Raw genomic sequence first — 22,212 nt, forward strand, 5'->3', positions numbered from 1 at the left:
AAATTTGGAAAGGGGGTTGGCGGTAAATATAAGAGGTTGGCTTCTAAATTTAAGGAAAAATTAAAAATAAATTTAAAAGCCAACCCTTTATTTATTTGTAAGGGTTGGCGGCAACGCAACCCTTCTTTTTATTAATTATATTATATTATTAAAATATAATATAATAAGAAAGGTGGTGATTTTCGACCAACTTTTTTACTTTTTTTTAAGTTATGGATTCTTAATCTCAAATCTATTTTTTTTAGTTTTTTTTATTCTTTTTTTGTTTTTTAAGTATTTATTTTAGTTTTTACGTGATTCTTTTATCATTTGAAAGAAAAAAAAAAAAGAAAAAAATTACATAAAAAAAAGAATCTTTGTATAAAAATAGATAAGATATTTTAGAAAAGTAGATACTATCATGATATATTAGTTTAAATTTTAAAATGAGTGATATTTATATATACACGAATTACAGTAAAGATAAAAATTTCAATTTCCCCCCGTTTAATTTCATTGAAGCCCACCCACTTACATCAAGAAAACTACCGTACATCACAAAAACGATCTGGAAAACTTTTCCGGCCTATTAGCAACAGCCGACTGTAACGAGGGTCCGCCTCAGCAGTCAATCTCAGTCAGTCTCAGGTTAGCTGGTTTGGCAGTTGGCTTCCTTCCCAGCTCAGCATTTCTGATTTAAAAAATTTTAAACTTATTTTCTCAAAACCCTTCGAATCAGAGACATTCGAAAATCGTAAAACCACTCACGTTAATCATCGGAATGGAGTGGAATCCAGAAACTCTCCAGAACCTTTCTCAATGCTTCCTCCACACGCTGTCTCCGTCCCCCGAGCCGCGCCGCGCCGCAGAACAATCTTTGGCTGAAGCCTCGGAAAGGCCCAACTACGGTCTCGCAGTTCTCCGCTTGGTAGCTGAGCCAACAGTCGATGAACAGATTCGCCAAGCCGCCGCTGTCAACTTCAAGAACCACCTACGGTCTCGCTGGGCCCCTTCCTCTGACTCTGGCTCCACTCTCACTGCAATACTGGATCCTGAGAAGGAGCAAATCAAAGCCCTAATCGTGACTCTAATGCTCACTTCGACGCCGCGAATTCAGAGTCAGCTCAGCGAGGCCCTAGCCATCATCGGCAAGCACGATTTTCCCAAATTTTGGCCCACTTTACTTCCCGAACTCGTCGCCAATCTCAGAAAAGCGTCTGAATCCAACGATTACGTTTCCGTCAACGGTATTCTCGGAACTGCAAACTCTATTTTTAAGAAATTTCGATACCAATACAAAACAAATGACCTTTTATTAGATTTGAAATACTGTCTCGATAATTTTGCCGCTCCATTATTAGAAATATTTCTTAAAACTGCTGCATTAATTGATTCAACTGCAAGTTCTGTTGGGGCGGCTGCAACTCTTAAGTTGCTTTTAGAGTCTCAAAGATTGAGCTGTAGGATATTTTATTCGCTGAATTACCAAGAGTTGCCTGAGTTTTTTGAGGATCATATGAGTGAGTGGATGAGTGAATTCAAGAAATATCTAACAACAAATTATCCTACACTTGAGAGTAGTGGTGATGGACTTGGCGTGGTTGATGAGCTTAGGGCTGCAGTGTGTGAGAATATCAGTCTTTATATGAAAATTAACGAGGAAGAGTTCCAGGGTTACTTAAATGATTTTGCTCTTGCTGTCTGGACTTTATTAGGGAGTGTGTCACAGTCTTCTAGTCGTGATACATTAGCTGTTACAGCAATTAAGTTTTTGACTGCTGTGAGTACAAGCGTGCACCACACATTGTTTTCTGGTGAAGGAGTTATACCTCAGATTTGTCAGAGTATTGTGATTCCAAATGTGAGGTTGAGAGATGAGGATGAAGAGCTTTTTGAGATGAATTATGTTGAGTTTATTAGGAGGGATATGGAGGGTAGTGATGTTGATACTAGAAGGAGGATTGCATGTGAACTACTTAAAGGTGTTGCAACACATTATAAGCAAAAGGTAATGGAAATAGTTTCAGTTCAAGTACAGAATCTATTAAGCTCATTTGGTGCTAACCCTGTTGTAAATTGGAAGGACAAGGATTGTGCCATATATTTAGTTGTCTCACTTGCCACGAAGAAGGCTGGGGGCACTTCTGTTTCGACTGATCTTGTTGATGTTCAGGGCTTCTTTACATCAGTTATTGTTCCAGAGTTGCAAAATCAGGATGTGAATGCATTTCCGATGCTTAAAGCTGGTGCTCTTAAATTCTTTACAATGTTTAGAAGTCAGATACCAAAGCTCCATGCATTTCAATTGTTTCCGGACTTGGTTCAGTTCCTTGGTGCAGAGTCAAATGTGGTTCATTCTTATGCTGCTAGTTGTATAGAAAAACTCTTGCTGGTCAAGGATGAGGGGGGAGGAGCAAGGTACAATTCAGCGGATATAACTCCATATCTTCCAGTGCTGATGACCAACCTTTTTAATGCTCTGAAGTTTCCGGAATCTGAGGAGAATCAGTACATAATGAAGTGTATAATGCGGACTCTTGGGGTTGCAGAGATTTCCAGTGAGGTTGCTGGACCCTGCATTTCTGGTTTGACGACTATTCTGAATGAAATTTGCAAAAATCCAAAAAATCCAATTTTTAATCATTATCTCTTTGAGTCAGTAGCTGTTCTTGTCAGACGGGCATGCCAGAGGGATCCCTCTCTCATAACAGCTTTTGAAGCTAGCATTCTGCCCAGCCTCCAGATGATTTTGCAAAATGATGTGATTGAGTTCTTGCCGTATGCATTCCAGCTGTTGGCTCAGCTTGTTGAGTTGAATAGGCCACCTGTTGCCGCAAACTACATGGAGATTTTTAAGCTTCTCCTTCTGCCTGAATCCTGGAAGAGATCTTCAAATGTTCCAGCTCTTGTGCGTTTGCTTCAGGCCTTCCTTCAGAAGGTACCTCATGAAATCATCCAAGAAGGCAGGTTGAGCCAGGTGCTTGGGATATTCAACATGCTTGTGGCATCCCCAAGCACTGATGAACAAGGCTTTTATGTGCTAAACACTGTTATTGAGTGTCTTGAATATAATGCCATTTCTTCATACATTGTTCACATCTGGAATGCCCTTTTTACACGCCTCCAGAAGAATCGGACAATCAAATTTATCAAGTCCTTTCTGATTTTTATGTCACTGTTTCTTATCAAGCATGGTTTTGCAAACCTTGTCAATACAATGAATGCTGTTCAGCCTGACGTATTTTTAGTAATTGTAGAGCAGTTTTGGATACCAAATCTTAAGTTGATCACAGGCTCCATTGAAGTTAAGTTGACTGCTGTTGCTTCAACCAGACTCATCTGTGAATCTCCTGTCTTTTTGGATGGTGCTGCTCTAAGACTCTGGGGGAAGATGCTGGACAGCATTGTTAGCCTTCTTTCGCGGCCAGAGGAGGAAAGAGTTGAAGAGGAACCTGAAATGCCAGATATTGCTGAAAATGTGGGTTATACAGCTGCATTTGTTAGCCTTTTCAATGCTGGGAAGAAAGAAGAGGATCCTTTAAAGGATATAAGGGATCCAAAGGAATTCCTAGTAGCATCGTTGGCAAGATGCTCTGCCACTTCCCCTGGGAGGTATCCCCAGATCATCAGTGAAAATCTAGAGGCTGCAAATCAGACAACATTGCTTCAACTTTGCAACACTTACAATTGCCCTATAGTTTGAGTATGTTTTTTCCGCTTTGTCATTGTTTCACTTCTTTGTCATCAGTATTGTTTCTCAGATTGAAAACTCTGCTTTATCTGTCAGCCAAATTAATACATTGTTCCCTATGCTGAAAAGAAGTGTTTAGGTTATTCAATTTTATCATATCAGTTTAATTTTAAAAGTTGTGTTATACTTTTCTGTGCCTGCGTATTGTTTGTGTTTCTTTCTACAAGCAATATGACTTGTATCAATCGGTGTTGCCTCCGTTGGAAATATGAGCTTCCAGTGGGCTGAGACACCTGTGATGTATAGTAAAGTGTCTATTTGCTTGTTAGGCATCTCATATCTTTCACGAAATTCATTCATAGATTTTGAGGCAAGTCAATATATATGTAATAATTTGCTCTCTGGCCCATCACATGCCAGTGTTTTAGCTGAATGGACATTGCCCTTTGATTCTCAAATTGTTTATATAAGTTTCTTTTCTTTTTATTTATTTATTTTTTTTGTCCTTAGATGTTGGTTTGCAATCTAAAATATATCATCTAATCATTTGTTTGCACCACTTTTCAGGATATTTTTCTGCACGACTTTTCAGGGTATTTTTCTGCATAAAAGCTCCATTTGTGCGTTTGTTTCATCAAGTTTTGATCAGCTCACATTTGTAAGGTGACAGTACTTTATACCATGTAACTGAACATTGTCAAGAATTAACCTTCCATTTTTGCAATTTCTGAGGATCAGAATGGTGGGAGTCTGTTGTTACCGTTGCTCTCCAAGTTATCCTTGCATGGGCAGCAGATGGTCATTCTGCTGTGTGGTTAATTGTGTTCCGGGGTAAATATGCCCCATTCTATTGTCACAGTTTGTGAGTCTTGTTCAGCGAGCATGTTTTATGAAATATAGATCTATGATCCAGTCAAAAAATTTGTAGGTTAAACTGCCCCCTTTTTCTTTATTTATTTAAAAGTTCTTAAGATCATGCACTATGTTGTCACTGTGCAAAGCAGTTCGGTAATTTGGACTGAACTTGTAGTTATTTTTTCTGCTGAACAAAAAGTTTCGTGTAAGAATTTTGCTTGAAGCTTTTGCAAGAATTCATGATTATATTTGTGTGGCGTCACGCCTATGGCCTGCTAACATCTTGCTTATGGAAAGACCTCAAATAAAGAAATTAGAGAACATTTTGATTAGGCTAAATATCATTTCCACATGCACTAAATCAATTGTTTATAAATTTATCAGAAGACTTGCATACCCCACAAGCCATTAGAGACATAACTGGACCCTGAATTAATTGGGCTCGACTTAGATACAGTTTCCTGAGCCACTTATAAAGGCAAGCCCAATACCCATCATTGTCTTGGACCTTTCCTATTTTTGTTCAGATGGTTAAGGTTGATATTTTTACCATTATAATACAAAGTTTGTTAACTTATAATAAAATATCAAGTTCATGTTAACCCGCTAATCAAATTCATGCATGCAACGCATTTACAAGTGAAAAGGCAACCTAAATGACTAACAATATAAATATTTTTGTTAGCATATTTGGGTTCGCTGCAGGATGCTTAATATATATATATATTGGTACAGAGATAATCATGCTCATTGAAAAACTATGTCTGATGTCATTCTCCCGGTTTATATCTGGTCCCCTCACCCACCAAAATTAGTTACCTAATTTTAGCACTGAACTTACTAGTCCAATTACAATGTACAATTGACCAATCCTCACACATTCATATCACTTATCTACTCTCTGTTTCACTATTTATTATTTCTGACTGCGCTTTGTTAGCCAGTAATATTTTGCAGCTACAAATTTGCTTCCATTGTTTTTGTTCCATGTATGGTTTAACTACTTTTCTTCTTAATTGTGCAAAGGTAACGTGAATTGGGCCTTACTATTTCTGAAAACAACTAAATGTAATGGTAGGCCAATGGATCTCCAGATTCCTGACCTTATCAGTGGCAAATTTGGTCAAAAGTGTGTCATGATTTGTACGGACAAATGTACCAAAATCCCTTCCCTTCCCTTCCCTACCCTTATTCAGTTTTAAATTATAAACAATTAATTCATGTGGGGTTATCTCTTCAACTGCTGTCCTGTCCCAGTTAATGAATGATGTCCGATGAAGCCAACGAAACCCTTGGTCGACAATGGATCAAAGATAAAAGAAATCAAATCAATGAAGCTTCTCAAGATTTGTTGGTGTTTTTTATATAATTGATTTCAAACAAAGCTTTTATAGCGTGATTTGTCTTTGTCTAAAACCGAATCAATAAAAAATAAAGTTAATCAGACTAAAATACCAATAAATTTAGAAAAAATTTGTTGATTTCGCTTCTTTGTTTTTAATTTGTTGTCAATCGGGGCTTTACTAGGTCTCATCAGGTATCATCATCATTAATGATAAAGAAAAAAAATGGGATGAAAACCAATCTCGATTAACAAAAATAAACCCTAGTATAAAGAAAAATACAATTTATTAAACTTTAAGACAAAGAAAAATTATTAATTTTTTAATTAAAAAAAAGAGAATAAGATATAATTTTATTTATATTGATATTACTGATATAATATTGGGGAATCATTTTAACCTTAAGGAGGCGTTTGGTTTGGTCAATGTTTGATTACTTAACAGATAAAGATAGATTATATTATGGGTATTATTACTTTATAAACTAAATTATAAATATTAATTAATAAATTTATTTTTATCTATTAATAAATAAATAAATTATAATAAACTAAAATTATCTTTAAAACTTAAGGTGAAAATGGTAATCAGATTATCATATAAATCAGCATTGATAATAGAAGATTACTGTAATCACTGACAAACCAAACAAGGAAATAAAAGATAGATTACCAAGGTAATAATAAATTTCCCCAACCAAACACACCCTAAATGGGAATAAGTCTTTTGACCTTTCTTATAATATATGTTATATAGCTTTCAAGTTTACACTCTCGATCACTCAATAGGCTTAGGTTAGATTAGGACAACAAATCCTAACAAAGGTTCTTAGAAGAAATAATAATAAATTACAAGATTTAGGTATCAGAAATTAGTATTAACAAATATTACAGGAAGGATATAAACAGTAACTGAAAGTGACAATCACAACGAACCCATCTCTCATGGTTGTTTTCTTTTCACATGAATTTCTACCTCAGAATAAATAAGTAATAAAAGGGTAGGGCAGGGGAGAGAAGGCACATGAATTGATGAGTGCAAAGGGTGAAGGACAGGAGAAAGAAACAGAAACTGAATTGATGTCCACATGGGGGGTATTGTAATTGTACTACCAAACATCTCACTTTTATTTTTATTATGATGCCACTACAACTTAGCCTTCACCTCAACCCCTATCTTGATCAATCCTTTTACATCTGCTTGGGCCTTGACTTGGTCAAACTACTGCTCCATGGATCAACTGGGACTGCTTAAACAGACACGTCGTAACCCTGATGTATTAATATTGTTTGGCTGTGAAACCATCTTTGATAGAGGATCATGCGGGTATATTGTAAGCCAAAGAGTATAGTAAAAATCTAAAGTGATTTTCTTTCATTTTTTTAAATTTAAACACTTATTTATAAATCAAATTTTGTTAAAAAATTCAATTAGGATAAGAGGTAAAACTGTTAGTTTTATTACATTTTTACTCTTATATTTAAATATCTCATAATTTTTCTTTTACCCAAAGTTTAAAAAACATTTATATTATATGGTTTTTTCCTTTCTCTCCGACGATGATTCGCCAACCTCCAGCTACCAACCATCCTTCCTCTCATTTTATCTTTTCCTCTTAGTCTCTTGCTTGCCTTGTTGACTATCATTAGCCAAGACGAGACAAAGAAATTCTCTTTGTCTATCAGAGGGAGGCCAGTTATCTTCGTTTGAGTCTTGGTAAACAACAGTTGGCAAGTTAAGGGAGAGAGCCAGGAGGGAGAGATAAAATAGGAGGTAGGATGTCTGACTGTCAGAGATTGGTGAATCGTCATGGAGAGAAAAGAAAAAACTTAAGGGATAAATCATCTTTTTTAAAACTTTAGATGAAAAAAAATTGTAAAATTTTTAAACCTGAAAATGAAAATATAGTAAAATTTTTATAGTAAATAATGATTTTACCCTTTACCCTAATTAAATTTTTTAACAAAATTTAACTCATGAATAAATATTTAAATCTTTAACAATTAAAAGAAATTATTTTAAGTTTTCACTACAACTTAATTGGGATAAAGTGTTTTGGCCTCTATTATAATATACGGAACTCAATGTGATTGGTATGTTGCTTCTCTTGTTAACTACGCTGTTTTTCCTTACAAGAAGTTTAAAAATCTATAATACATCTAAGAAAGAAGCAGTACATTGTTAAGAAGACTGACTCAAATCCAACCTCCGCCTCCAAATATATTAATATAAAAAGGTGGTCAGCTGGCTTGTTATTTGAACTTCTGCTGCCTTGAGGGGGTAAAATTCACATGTAATGATTTGATGTTACATTAAAAATGATTATAATTCTAGAAGTTTGATGTCAATTTGGTTGCTGCTTAAGATTAGATTAGAGGAAGGAACCTATTAAACTGAATGAAAGATAGATAGATTAGGGCAATGATTTGGATTCCACTTCGCTGCTGGGCTTTTTATTTAATTTTGTGTAAAATATAAATATTCTCATCCGTGGTGCACTTACATTATGGTACAACAATGAAACTGATTTATGCTGCTTCAAAGGAGCGGTCCATGTTACACTTTGATTAATTTATTTTAAGACTAAATCATACCTTAATAATGGGGTGATTTATTTATTTATTTTCTTATGGTTTTTAATTCAAAAGGCAACCAAGAGAGAGCCGTTTCTCTCACATGCAATTGCACACACCCTTCTTTTAATGTTCATGTCAACAAAGGATATACCCATCTCCACTTTGATGTTATCCAATTTGTTCTCATTTTTTATAGATAAAAAGAGTTACCAATTACATCAAATCATATGATAATATATCGTAATTTGTAATAAAAATTATACAAATAATTTTTTATTGAATTCACATTATTTTAAACATCCAAAAAATAGGGAAACCCATGTCCAAAAAAGAAAGAAAAATCCTCTGTTTCATTACACAAACTTTGAGAAAACATTCAAACCTAAATTTTAGGGTTTGGTTCTCCAAACTCAAGTAAATTATAAAGTTAGAAACAAGCGCATCACGCTGAATTTTGACCCCAAAAAAAAAAAAAACTTTTTCACACCCCAAACCAGAAAAAAAAACTTCTCAAAGTTTAAATGACAAAATTTCTCTTTAATTCCCACACATCCTTATTATTAACCAAACACTCTCCACCATTTCATCAAAACAACAAAAACCCAAAAAACAAACACATTGGAGCCCTAATCTTAGCCGGAGTGGTGGGAGAAGAGGGGTGATGAGGTCACTAGTTATAATGTATAAGTTTGTGTTGTGCGTAGTGATAACAAGGGAAGTTGTTCCTATAAAAAAAGAAAGAACAAAAAGAAAAAGATAATTACAATTAAGATTTAAATTAGATAATAAAAATTATGAAAATATCTTTTTGTAAATAAAGTTGACAAAAATATATAAATGAAAAATGAGAAAGTATCATATTTATAATTTGAGGGTGAAAAAGTGACATTCAAATAAAAAACAGACAAAATTAATTAATTATTATAAAGTAAGATAATTCATGTAGGTAATATAACATTTACAAAACTTAAGAGAAATATGAAATTGCCTCATATTTTATTTATACAAATGAAGTTTGGGCATTTTCAAATAATTTAGTGCTCTCCATTACCTTTGTTATTATTATTATTATTATTTTATAACATATTCCATTCTTCTCAAACCAATGATATTATACCAAAAACCATAAACAAATTAAATGATTTCGTAGTCCCATGCATACAAAAAGCTAACCCAACAAAATAAAATATTAATTTTTAATTTTTTCAACTGGGATCAAAGAAAATTATTATAATATTTTATTTATTTGAATTAGATATTTCCTTCCATCCACAAATTTTTTACAATTTAAGAAGTTGGCAACGGAACGTTGGGTCTTGACGAAAACAGCCTCACCACGTGGCTATGCTTAATGTGGTTGGCAGTATGACGTGTAAGATGGTCCACCTAACTAATCAGCATGCCCACAACACTGAAACACAAGTTTATGTAAAACCCCACGCTCCTCATCAACGCACTGCCCTACACTTTCCATTTCAGATCCATGCAACTACCACCGTTCAATTCAAAACAATATTTTTTATTTATAAATAATTTATTATTTTGATTTCATTATAGTCAATCTGCTGATGATATGTTCAAACTTGTGGTCTTGTCACAGGTAGCTAAGAGATAAGACGAAGAAGATGAATGGCTTCATTGGATAAATTTGTCCAACCAATTCGAGTCAATTGTGTTTATTTTTTTGTAATATTAAGGATATAAATGAGAAAATTTAAAATTAGATAGATATTGTCGGATTCAATTGAATAAAAGATAAAAAATGTCGCTGACAATATTCAGAAGCTGCGCACAAGGACAATAACCTGTACGCAAGATAGAGTTTCCCAGCTGAGGCGCGTGCGTTCCACTCAATATCAAGGCGTCATGGGCTTCAAAATCAACTTAAACGCCATGTTTCCGGGTGGTCCCGAACAGTAAGGTAGAACACGTGTAAAATACAAACTTTCAAAATACGAAGACCAAAAAAGTTATATAAATAAAATTAAACGAATTAAATATAAACAAAATAAGACCAAATATTCTCTGCCGGGTTTAGACGAGCCAACAAGATTGCCTGCCACGATGCAGACAAAAAAGGATACTGGTTAAAGAAAAGAAAAAGTGATAACGGCAGAAAACGGAGCTCGACTCCGTGAATCATTGAGTCATTACGTTTGCCAATGTAACACTTAAACATCGGGACGTGGTTTGTGATGTGATGGATTATGATCAGTCATCTGCTGGCCTCGCCGCCTTTATCAGACGGCAGGCAGCTATTCACTTTCTACAGAGTGATGTACGGTAGTCCCGTGATACTGATCCCTATGTCTGACGCAAAAATGTCCAGAGTAAAATTAGAATTTTCATACCTTAAAAGGTAGATGATCGTGGGTTTTGATTTCTAATAAGGAGATTTTGGGTAAAAGATTCAATTGGGTATTTGTTAAAATCAAAATTTAATTTATTTATTTAATATAATAATTATAAAATTGATGATTAAATTTAAAATTTAACCTATTTAATATAATTAAAACAGTTCCAAAGAAAAGGTGCTGGTCTGAGGAGGGCTTTCTTCTGACCAATAAATTGGATTTTTCATAATTTCACTAATAAATGAAAATTTCTAGGAATAATAATTACATACAAAATTATGAAATATTCTGGAAAGAGGGATGTGATCGTTGCCCTTGACAAGGCAAGTTCCATTGCGCGACATTGTCATTCCTGGCAAAGATAAAACTATAGAAGTAAAAATAAGGCCGAACAACTATGTCCCACCCAAAGTTTTATAAATTGATGTGCGCATTCTTTAAGTTTTAAAACTCATTTTTGTAGTCTATTAAACAAGGGTTGAAAAATTGAATCAGATCATGAACTAATAACTTCAATGATTTTCTAGATTGGAATAACCATTTTCTTTAATTGTTCAGACTGAACTGTGGTTGGACGGATGGTTCATTGTTGATTCACTATCTAGTCTGATTCAAACAAAACTCTGATACATTAAAATTATGAATATATAGTTAAATTATTTTTTTTTGCAAACCTTGATCAAAACATGATAGTGCGCCATCGCGTTTCCAACCCTTCCTTGCTTTGCTGTTGTTTCTCCAACCCTTCCTTGCTTTGCTGTTGTTGCTCCAACCCTTATGCATTATCATTAGTACTCTAGTTCGCCTACGTTGTTGATGGTGCTCTAATCTTTTTACATTGTCACTGGTGCTTTAGTCATTGCTCTAGCCCTTTTCTGTTGCCATTGTTGTTGCAAAACTAAAACCAACCAACGAACTTCCCACAACATTGTCTGTTCTTCTCATATGTTGTCGATGCCGTTCATAGTGGAATTTTTCTCCAAATTGTTGTTATCCAAGTTTGGCTCTTCCCTATAGGTTCAAGTTCATCAATAATTCTGCATAATTCTTCAAGTTCAAATATCGTCAAATTGTCATAAAAAGTTTTAGATAATTAACTACCGTGAATATAATTCTAATTATTTATAATTAAAATTTATTAGAAATATTATGTTATATAATTAACTTATAATAGTATTTCAATACATATTTTGCAGGGTTTAAATTGAAAATTATGTATAAATTAAATTTTAGTGTATAAAGAACATATAATCAGATATAATTTTTTTATATTTTAACATAAAACTAAAAATCCAATTAAATTGATCAGTCAAAACGGTTTGACCAAAATTAATACTCAAAATAGTTCGTGCTTTGATCCAATTTTTAAGACTTTACTATTAAGTTTGTTTAAAAAATAAGTTGTTTTTTTGTAAAATTATTAAAAAGATAAAAAAACTCTTGAACTAAATAAAGTTTTGTTTTCAAAATTTTATTAAATAATTGTTTATATTATTATATATTAATTTTAATTAAAAATAACAAAAAAATTATATATATTGATGAATATGTGAGTGATAGTATAATTATATAAATATAAATTAAACATAATTTTAAAAAATATTAAAAGCGGTAATATAAATTTTTAATGTTTTTTGAGATTAAAAAATCTTAGTTTTTTAATTTTATAATTCTAATATATCTTTTAATATTAGACGTAAAAAAAAAAAATTATATCAAATTAGAAATCTAAATGTTATATATTTAAAATTAAAATTAAAATTATTTTCAAAACTAAACACGATAATTTTAAAAATGTTTTAAGTGAAAATATCATCCTATCGTAATATTTTAAACTTTTAATGATAAAATAAAAAGTATTAATATTTTTATTATAATATTTAGAGAAAATAATATAAATATTTTTAAAATTTTAAAGAATAAAAAATTATTTTTTAAATTTAAAAATAAAAAATCTGTCATTTAAATTTGGTATATTGTTTTTAAATTTTTTTTAATATAAAATAAAAACAGATTCCTCCATTATTATAAAAGTCAAACCGAAAAAAAAAAAAAAAACCTATAAGAGAGAGAATCTTCCAGCAGAATATTATAAGTCGGAGAAAAAGAGGTTTTGGGGATTTGGTAACGTCTGATTCAGGTTTTTAGGAGCAAGAAGTGCACAACAGCAGCAACAAGTAAACCACAAAGTTGCTTCTTACAAGTGTTTGTTGAGTATAAGCCTGGAAATAAGCGCAGTGAGATTACCAAAGCACATTGCTTTTGTAACTGAAACCTCACAGTCTGTTACACTAGTCTACTTGTATTTATGCTTGCATACGATACATAACCGTGATCTATTGTTTCGTGATCTATATTTCTTGTTCTTTCTCAGCCTGTTTTTCTTTCTCTCTTACAGCCTTTTTTTTCTTCGTTAATGGGGTAGTTTAGTTTACCCTCTTCTGCTTAAAGGGCTTTTCTTTTCTTTCTTTCTTTCCTTTCTTGAGATTTTGTAAAGTGATATACCGGTTTCATTGAAAAGGACATCGTTGCTGTGGTTGTTTATTTGATGGCTCATGTTGACACTCATCTTGGGGGCTCATCGGTTTCTCAAGTAGAAACAGGTAACAATTTGGAGAAATTTTAAGTTAAAATCCTGTGTTTATTCCCGGAGAAAGTTAAGAAGAATAAAAATGGGATTTTTTTTTGTTTGTGACAAAATGGGAAAGTTGAACTTGAAGCCTTTGTCTGGTTGTCGACAAAAGATACGAAACTCGGTGAAAAAATGAGAATGTGAAATCGTACGTAGTTTGCTGCACAAGTTGGGCACTTGGTTCTCTGCTCGATTAGAATGAAGCTTTTCTTTTTGGGCTTAAATTATAAAACATATCTGTGATTTGTTATTCTTTTATGTTTTTAGGATCGGGGACCTAATACCCGTTGCTATATGCTGCAGCTTACGGGATTTCTAAGTTTTTCTTTGAATTTGTTGGGTACAGGAAGCAGTGATCTGTATAAGGAGCTTTGGAAGGCATGTGCAGGGCCACTGGTTGAAGTTCCTCGACCTGGAGAAAGAGTTTTCTACTTCCCTCAGGGTCACTTGGAACAAGTATGCAAATTTTATTTTGAGTAAAATTTCCAAAATTTTCTCCTTATGTGTTTCATGATAGATCTATTTTTTGTTCTTGTTGCAATTTATCTATATATTTTTTGTTATTTATATCTTACTCTTTGAGTTCTGCAGCTAGAAGCATCGACGAATCAAGAGCTGAATCATCAAAAGCCCTTGTTTGATCTTCCTTATAAGATCCTTTGTCGAGTTGTTAACGTTCAGTTACTGGTAATTATTGTTTTTTTATCTTAATATCTCATACTATCTACTTGTTTCTGCTTTCTTTTTCTTTCTCAATTTTGTCGATTCTTCAATCTGCAATCCTTTTCCTTATATTTATAGGCTGAGCAAGAGACAGACGAAGTTTATGCTCAGATCACTTTGCTACCAACTGCAGATGTGAGTAAATCTGTTTACTTTTTGTCCCATTTTTGCTTCCTTTGGTTGCTGGAAATTGAAACTTGAGCCAAATTCTATTCTTATTTTATATTCAGAAATCAACGAGAGTAACTAGCTTAAGCTTTGCCCGTATATTTAGCTTAGAGCAATTATCGATTATTATTTTTTGTTCTTGGTTTTACCTGCAACCAAATAGGCCGTAGTATTATTGATTTTTTTAGATGAACACAGGCATTGATGTATGTTTCTGGTTATGGCAATATCACAGCAAAGTGAACCTACAAGTCCTGATCCCTGCCCATCTGACCCTCCGAAGCAAACTGTTCACTCGTTTTGTAAGATTTTAACAGCTTCAGATACAAGCACCCATGGGGGGTTCTCTGTTCTTCGCAAGCATGCTACTGAATGCCTTCCTCCATTGGTAAAGACTGTCACTGTACTACAACTATTTTCTGGGACATATTATCATCTTACTTTATTTTTTCTTCTGCATCATCTTTTGTTTCATTAGGACATGACCCAAACAACCCCAACCCAGGAATTGGCTGCCAAAGATCTTCATGGGTACGAGTGGCGATTCAAACATATATTCAGAGGTAATAAAAAATTACATTCAAGTCAGAGTTTGCTTTCTGTAGTTTTGTTATATTTGTTCTTTGCTAACATAAGTGCATAGCAGCTTGGAGTCAGATGTATTAAGTAATATCTGTTGTGTTGATTCTGTTCTGCTCCACCCAATTAATGTGATCAGGTCATCCAAAGAGACATTTGCTTACTACAGGGTGGAGTACATTTGTTACCTCCAAAAGGCTGGTTGCAGGAGACGCATTTGTTTTTTTGAGGTAGCTGGCTTTCAACTTTGTTATACTAATTAGATTCAGGTGCATGAATTTTGTTGTGGCTTAGGTTTCATTTTACAATGATGGTGTGCAGAGGTGAGAATAGGGAATTACGAGTAGGGGTTCAACGTCTTGCTCGTCAGCAGAGCTCCATGCCTTCATCTGTGATATCCAGCCAGAGTATGCATTTAGGAGTGCTAGCTACGGCTTCACATGCTGTTACTACTCAAACACGCTTTGTTGTATACTACAAGCCAAGGTTCCTGTTATAATCTGTGTTGGAATTATATTATTTTGTTGCCCTACTAATATATCTTAGGACTCTTTTTTGCTTTGTTTTCTAATCCAGGACAAGGCAGTTCATTATCAGCGTAAACAAGTACCTGGAAGCTATTAATAATAGATTTTCTGTTGGCATGCATTTTAAGATGAGATTTGAGGGAGAAGACTCTCCTGAGAGAAGGTATCTCAACAATATGTTTTTAAATTCGGTGAGAGTTAATATGGTTAGAGGTCGATTCTTATTTCCTACAGGTACTGTTTTCAGGTTCACAGGCACCATAATCAGTGTTGGAGATAATTCTGTGCAGTGGCCAGGCTCTAAATGGCTTTCATTAAAGGTTGAATATGGTTCTGAATTACAGTTCAAACGGTTACATAATTGTTTTGTTGTTTTATTGTTTTTATTCCAACTGCGTGTGTCTTTTTAGATTCAATGGGATGAGCCAGCTACAATTCAAAGGCCAGAGAGGGTTTCTCCTTGGGAGATAGAGCCTTGTGTTGCTCAACCTGCTGTTAAGAGCAAGAGACCCCGATCCATTGACATTTCAGTTTCTGGTATGAAAATGCTTTCCTTGAATTTTTTCAATGGAATTTCCATCTAATCTTTTAAATCTTGGATGCATCATTTGAATGCAGAAATTTCTTCAAATTTGGCATCTTCAGCTCTTTGGTATCAAGGATCAACCCTTTCCCATGAATTAATTCAATTAGCTGGTGCTGCTGAAGTCCAAAGCTCTGAAAGCCAAGGTGTCCGGCCTCTGAGGCAGAAAGAACTTGATAGCAATCATTTGAATGGCAGTAATGTCTGTAGCTCAAGGGCGGCACCTGAAAGCATTTGGCCTACTTCTTATCTAGATGTCTCTCTAAACCTGTTCCAGGGTACAGCAGATGACGACAAAAACAGTGCAGCATGGTCTACTCTGTCTGGTTTTTCATCAAGTCCACATGATGACGTACTTAATGATTGGGTGGAAAAAGGCAAGCAGTCTGAGACTTCAACAGGTTGCCGGTTGTTTGGAATTGACCTGAAACATAGTTCTAACATTGCTGCTCCTTCAGCAAAGGAAGTTGTTGATTTAACTTTTGAATACAATTGCATTGAAGGGTCTATTCCGGTTGCATCTGATTCTGATAAGGCCCAAAATTCAGATTTTTCAAAATCCTTGAAGGAACTGAAGCAAGTGATTCCAGAGGCATTACCAAAAGAGACACAGAACAAGCAGGCTTCAGCTAGTTCCACAAGAACTCGTACGAAGGTAGAGAATTTGGGAATATTTCTGGATTCTAACTGGATTGTTCTAATCTTTTAAGCCTTAAAGTTCTAATTAAAATTATTGGATTTTGAGAAGGTTAAAATGCAAGGAATTGCTGTCGGACGAGCTGTTGATTTAACTGTATTGAAAGGGTACGATGATCTCATTGATGAACTAGAGAAGATGTTTGAAATTGAAGGACAACTTCGTCCATGTGACAAATGGAAAGTGGTTTTTGCTAATGATGAGGGTGATATGATGCTGGCAGGCGACAATCCATGGCAGTAAGTGATTCCAAATCTATTCAATAGCACATTGTAAAATTCCATTAAATTAGCATGAACATTTCTTTTCAATTGCAGGGAATTTTGTAAAATGGTGAAGAAGATATTCATATATTCATGTGAAGTGAAGAAGATGAGCCCAATACGCAAGCTTAATGTACCATCTGTAGAGGGTGAGCGGACTGTTATAAGCTTGGACGACTCAGATAACTAGTCTGAAATCTAAATGTACAAAAACCCTATTGATTTTACATTTTTTTCCTAAAAACTTTTAAAGCAAGGTGGTGGTAGTTCACTTTTGCTGGGGTCTTTCTGGAGCCTTGAATGAAGGAGAGCTAGCAGATTCGTACTGGTAAAATTTAGAGAAACTTATGGAGGTTTTTAATACTAGTGTGGTTTTAATGTAGAACAGTTTGTAAAAATATATACATGAATACTTTGTTGGCGTTTGATTTTTCTGGAAGTAGAAAGTTGTGACCATTTGGCCTGTAACTACATTCATTTTTTTATGCCTGACGAGCAGCGTGCCCTTATTCTCTTGTCACTGGAAGACACATACAGATTACTGTTTTCTATTGAAAAAGCTAAAGAGTTTAGAAAGTTTTTTAGAGGGCAATGTTTTGGTACAATTATTTTGAGTTTTTTAGAAAGAAAAAACAAGAATCAGTGGGGAAGGTGACATGGAGAGAATAAGAAGTTGGCATAGATATGGGAATTGCTTTTCAAGTCTGTCGTAGATATGGGGCCAAGGTTGTTTTCAATAAGATTACTTCTACTAAAAGGAGAGGTTGGGTGGAAAGAAACTTAAAAAAAAAGAAATGTATGATCTCTTTGACAGTGACATACAAGATACGGGAGCATTAGAATTTAAGTTTTAGTTTTTTTTCTTTTTTTTGTTTCAAAAAGTTTCAGCACTAGGAGGAGGTCAAAAGTTAACTACTATGTCCAGAACATAAAGAGGATCGTTGTTTGTCTAGTTATTTTAATTTTTACATAATAGAAGCATCTATTCCCATTCTTGATAGTTTGTTGAAGTAACATCTCTGATTTTTATGACCTATTTTGGATAAATAATACTGGGTTGGTAATGGGTTTTAATTGCATCGGCCATTTGAAGGACATTTTAGGCCTGCAAAGATACTCATAATGGCTTCAAATCAAACCCCATTTAAGTAAGTCCTTGTACAAACCACGCACGTTTTTCCTCCATTAATTTTGCTTGAGGTGGGTCTCTACCAACTTTTAACTAATGCAATTGCTTACTCACTTTAAGTGAGATTGGTCCTAAGGGTTCTATAAGATATATTTATAAATAAAATCCCATACATAAAAATTAACTGGATCCGTGGCGCAATGGTAGCGCGTCTGACTCCAGATCAGAAGGTTGCGTGTTCGATTCACGTCGGGTTCATTCCCCTTTTTAAATTTGGGGCCCAATTTTTGCCACAATTTAAGGGAAATCAATCATATTTCAACCTAAAGCACATGGATGGGCCAAATATTTATTTTTATGTTTTTTACAAAGGGGAAATTCTACACACGAAAATTGACCCACTTAGACTAGTGGGTAAACATTTTGCAACCGAGAGGCTTTTCTATATTTATGTGTTAAGTAGAATTGGTTTCAATTTATATATGAAAATGAATTTAACGTAATTAAAGAGCTTAATTCGCCATATTTATGTCAGCAGACCGTTGTTTGATATTGGGCTTAAGCAATGAAACTATAGGATTGGTGGTGGGCAGAGTTGGATTCAAATCGAATCGAACTCAAGTTTAGCTAGATTTGCATATAGTAGAGTTTGAGTTCGAGCTCGTGGAAGCTAAGCTTGAACTTAACTCGAATTTGGTTCAGCTCATTTCAAGCTTAAACTTTTCACTAGTTCATTATTAAAACGATATTGTTTTAATATATATTGATCAAAACGACATCGTTTTGCATCAAAAGTTTTAGTTCGTAAATTTGATGAGTAGCTCGAGCTTGAGCTCAAACTTGTATATAACTGACTCATTTCAAATTTATTTGAGTTAAACTCAAATTCGAATTTGAATAAGTTTGATTCGAATCTAACCGTAACGTGGGGTATATTTGTATGCATGAAAAGCAAACTGGTGTCGGTGGATATGATTGCTGGGCTAAACTAATTGATGGGCCTGGCCTAGCCGCACTCTGTCACCAGCCCCACCAGATTTGAACAAGAAGAAGGTTTTTTATACTTCAGGGACTTCAGAAAATTCTTTGGTCATTGCATGCATAATTGTCTTTCCACTTAGTGCAGCTTGCATGCAATCAAATGAAAGAATCCTTGACTTCACAAAATAGTAGAAAAATTCGTTGTTTATTTCCTCCCATTTCAACAATTAAATTTGATGATGAATTAATGTAAAGAGGGATTATAATTCATAGTGTTTTTTCTCCATTTCTCATTGTCTTTAATGATGTACAAATTGCATAAAGGAGAAGTAGTGATCAAAAGGGAAATAGAGGGCAGACGAAAACGGTTCTGAAAGTGCTCAAGAGCCCAAAAGTCCAAGGAAAAATGTGGTGCATGGATGGATATACTGTACTGCATCCGGCGGGCTCGTTTTTCCCATGCCTGAAAATGACAGAATCTTTCTTTCTTTATTTTTGTTTTCTTCCCTCTTGGCTTTTGCACTTGGTAGCCATCTGGCCCGGCTACAGTTCCCTAGCTCGTACATTTGCTTTTCCCACAAAGAGTTGGCTAATTTGGCTAAATGGCATTACCATTGAGATAAAAACAAAATATGAAAAGAAAGTGCTTAAGCTTAAGCACAGCCGCACTAAAAGGGCCTTATCATCATTATAAGGACTTTCGTCTTTCAGAATTGTTCTACTCGTATGCAAACCTAGGTATAACTTACATTTCACAAGAGCCGTGCCATTTAATCTTAGAAAATGTTAACGATTTACAGCAAGTTTGGTGGCACAGAGGAAAGACTTTGACTACCAAGTCCATTCTTGATACAAGACGGTTTAACAATCACAAAGTTGGCATCCAATGCAGTTTACAAAAATCTGGTGTGCACATGAGCACCGTAATTGCCAACAATGAAGCCTCTATATTCGTCAAAACATGTTCAAGTTAAAATCTTGTTGCCAAAAAGTAAAAAAATCTTGTTGCCATGAAAAGCGGTGAAATGATTTTGCTGTTTTCGGCCTCTTGATATTCTTTATTTTCAAATTAAAAATGGAGAGTAGGTTAAGTTGGTTTCGTGATATATTTAGTGCTTTCACCATCACCGCGATTACCATGAAACTAATATTTAAATGAAATTAAAAATAATGATTAATCCAACTAATTTGCTATTAGAAACTTGGCATCCACTCAACCATGAAAGACATGCACGCTTGTTGTCGTTGGTCTAATTTGGGTGGGTTATAGAGATTCGGATAGTAACGATCTTTTAGGAACCAAGCCTTTACATGTAGTGGTTAAGTAAGACAGTGACAAGTATGAGTAATTAAGGGGCAAGAAGACTTTCTTTCTCCACTTCCCCTCACCTTCCTTATTTTGTCTCTGTCATGATCTTTCTCCTTTCCTCTATATAGTTATCGTGCAAAGACTTTCTCTCCTGTCCAGTCAACCATACTTTGTTTTGTTTGATCATGGATTCTGATCAGCTTCAGCTAAGCTCCACACCTAAGTTGTCGCTTTTCTTTTCCATACCAATTAGCATGGAGTCTCCTGAGAGACCTGGAATGTTACCGTCACCGCTCTACTCCTCAGCTTCTGTCCCATTTCGTTGGGAGGAAGAGCCTGGTAAACCCAAAACATGCACCACTGAGACCCCTTACTCAAACCCCAAAGATGATCTTCCTCACAAGTGTTTAGAACTGCCACCTAGACTTTCGTTAATGGAACCCTCACCCACTACAGTCCTTGATGGTCCTTACATGGGCAAGTCTAAGATCCAGGCTTCTTCGTTTAGGCTGACTACCGGTCAGTGTTATGGTTCCTTTCGTAGGAGTAGTTTTAGTCTTGAGAGAAGTCAGCTTGGTGCTATTGTTCTTAGTAAGAAAGGGCACAAAGACAAAGGGTTATTTGGTTCTTGGTGGAAGAAAGGTAAAAGTGATGTTGGAGGGGGTAGTTACGTCTTTCCATCTTCTGTGGATAGAGAGAGTGAATACAGCAGAGAAGATGAAGGGAGTAACCTTACCAGTATCCGAAGAACAGGCAGCTTTTCTAGTCTTTCAGCTCCAAGGTCTCACTTCTGGGTAAGTTTTTGACTCTACCCAAATCCTTTTTAATATTTTTTTTCATTCACTCCATATTACAAATGTCAAGTTTGAGTGATTAAACTAGTACCTTTGCTTGTAAACTTGCATTATGTAGAAAATTTCATCACATTATCTGAATCAACCTGTTCATGCCATGAAGAATATTAGTACATATCAACAGTCTTAATAAAATACCCACAGGAATGCTTTTTTTTCTTGCTTACGAAGTCGGATAAACTTTTATGCTAGAGGTCCCGGGTTGCAGCGAGGCATGGGGGCGACAATAAACAGCGTACAGTAGGTTCAGAGAATGGCGACTTTATTATATTCACCTCCTCTTTCTTCTTTTTAAATTCTTATTCCATCATAGCTAAACTTGTTTTGACGGTGATTAATTTTGAACGTTAATCATGCAAAAAATGGAGGATCCTTTGGCCTTCTAAAGAAATTTATGAGCAAAAAAGTTAATGCCGTTTTGACAAATTACAATGCAGGCGACCGTATACGGGGGCTTGAAGCAAGTGGTTCCATGGAAGACTAGAAAAGCGAAGAAAGATGGGTTTCCTGGTTGACTTTTGATGGGATAGCGCTGGCCAGTTAATTAATGACCTGTAACACAATTGTGTGGCTGTGTGATAATTATCGTGGTGAATGAAAATGACTGCTGCTTGACGCCGCTGCTGTTGCTTCTCTAGCTGGATTCCGCAACTTTTTTGGATGGGCCTAAAATAAGAAGGCGACTACTCTCTGGGCTTGTAAAATTAAATAGTGGTCCTTGTTTTTTTCTTTTTATTTTTGCCATTCTGAGTATTTTTCAAACGAATAACTTTACACTGCTAATATGGATGAATCTTGCATATGAGCGACTTACAAGGACAAGCTCATATCATATAGGCCAATTAGTTGCTGTAATCAGTGTCGGTTAGTAGCAAATGAGCAATTGACTGTGCAAAGTTGTCCACTGTCTGGTTTTCAATTAGCCTCCAATGTTCATGGCCACTTCACTCTCCCTTTTCCAAACTTCCA

At 34.9% G+C, this 22,212-nt stretch overlaps 3 protein-coding genes and 1 non-coding gene across 5 annotated transcripts; all 4 read left to right on the top strand.

Annotated features, from left to right (window-relative positions):
• Window positions 1-497: 497 nt before the first annotated feature.
• LOC123223779 (exportin-2-like) lies at window positions 498-4,771 on the top strand. Its single transcript, XM_044647138.1, has 3 exons — window positions 498-627; window positions 719-3,682; window positions 4,238-4,771. The coding sequence occupies exon 2, from the start codon at window positions 761-763 to the stop codon at window positions 3,680-3,682; it is 2,922 nt and encodes a 973-aa protein (XP_044503073.1). The 5' UTR covers window positions 498-627; window positions 719-760; the 3' UTR covers window positions 4,238-4,771.
• Window positions 4,772-12,901: 8,130 nt separating this feature from the next.
• On the top strand, window positions 12,902-17,438 carry LOC123222603 (auxin response factor 18-like). 2 transcript variants are annotated; one of them, XM_044645455.1, is made up of 15 exons: window positions 12,902-13,401; window positions 13,777-13,886; window positions 14,022-14,117; window positions 14,232-14,288; window positions 14,557-14,709; window positions 14,800-14,884; window positions 15,040-15,130; window positions 15,222-15,386; window positions 15,477-15,590; window positions 15,675-15,747; window positions 15,838-15,964; window positions 16,046-16,411; window positions 16,514-16,665; window positions 16,759-16,946; window positions 17,025-17,438. In XM_044645455.1, the coding sequence occupies exons 1-15, from the start codon at window positions 13,347-13,349 to the stop codon at window positions 17,158-17,160; spliced, it is 1,968 nt and encodes a 655-aa protein (XP_044501390.1). In that variant the 5' UTR covers window positions 12,902-13,346; the 3' UTR covers window positions 17,161-17,438. The 2 variants fall into 2 exon arrangements, with proteins under 2 accessions (XP_044501390.1, XP_044501389.1); XM_044645454.1 differs by having other exon boundaries at window positions 16,046-16,665.
• Window positions 17,439-18,285: 847 nt separating this feature from the next.
• Window positions 18,286-18,357, top strand: TRNAW-CCA. Its single transcript has one exon. It is a non-coding gene; the product is annotated as a tRNA-Trp (tRNA).
• A 2,064-nt stretch (window positions 18,358-20,421) lies between these two features.
• On the top strand, window positions 20,422-22,162 carry LOC123223614 (uncharacterized protein At4g00950-like). The gene is made up of 2 exons (XM_044646861.1): window positions 20,422-21,183; window positions 21,681-22,162. Exons 1-2 carry the CDS (start codon window positions 20,575-20,577, stop codon window positions 21,756-21,758), a joined length of 687 nt encoding a protein of 228 aa, XP_044502796.1. The 5' UTR covers window positions 20,422-20,574; the 3' UTR covers window positions 21,759-22,162.
• The last annotated feature ends 50 nt before the right edge of the window (window positions 22,163-22,212 follow it).

The sequence above is a fragment of the Mangifera indica genome, chromosome 8 (assembly GCF_011075055.1).
Source record: "Mangifera indica cultivar Alphonso chromosome 8, CATAS_Mindica_2.1, whole genome shotgun sequence".
Classification (NCBI taxonomy): Eukaryota; Viridiplantae; Streptophyta; class Magnoliopsida; order Sapindales; family Anacardiaceae; genus Mangifera; species Mangifera indica.

Bases quoted from the DNA above. Each gene is read 5' to 3' on its own strand.
- LOC123223614 (XM_044646861.1), top strand. From the start codon at position 20,575: ATGGATTCTGATCAGCTTCAGCTAAGCTCCACACCTAAGTTGTCGCTT. The intron at 21,184-21,680 runs GTAAGTTTTTGA...ATTACAATGCAG, and splicing joins CTCCAAGGTCTCACTTCTGG to GCGACCGTATACGGGGGCTT.
- LOC123222603 (XM_044645454.1), top strand. From the start codon at position 13,347: ATGGCTCATGTTGACACTCATCTTGGGGGCTCATCGGTTTCTCAAGTA. The intron at 13,887-14,021 runs GTATGCAAATTT...TGAGTTCTGCAG, and splicing joins CTCAGGGTCACTTGGAACAA to CTAGAAGCATCGACGAATCA. The intron at 14,885-15,039 runs GTAATAAAAAAT...TAATGTGATCAG, and splicing joins ATTCAAACATATATTCAGAG to GTCATCCAAAGAGACATTTG.
- LOC123223779 (XM_044647138.1), top strand. From the start codon at position 761: ATGGAGTGGAATCCAGAAACTCTCCAGAACCTTTCTCAATGCTTCCTC.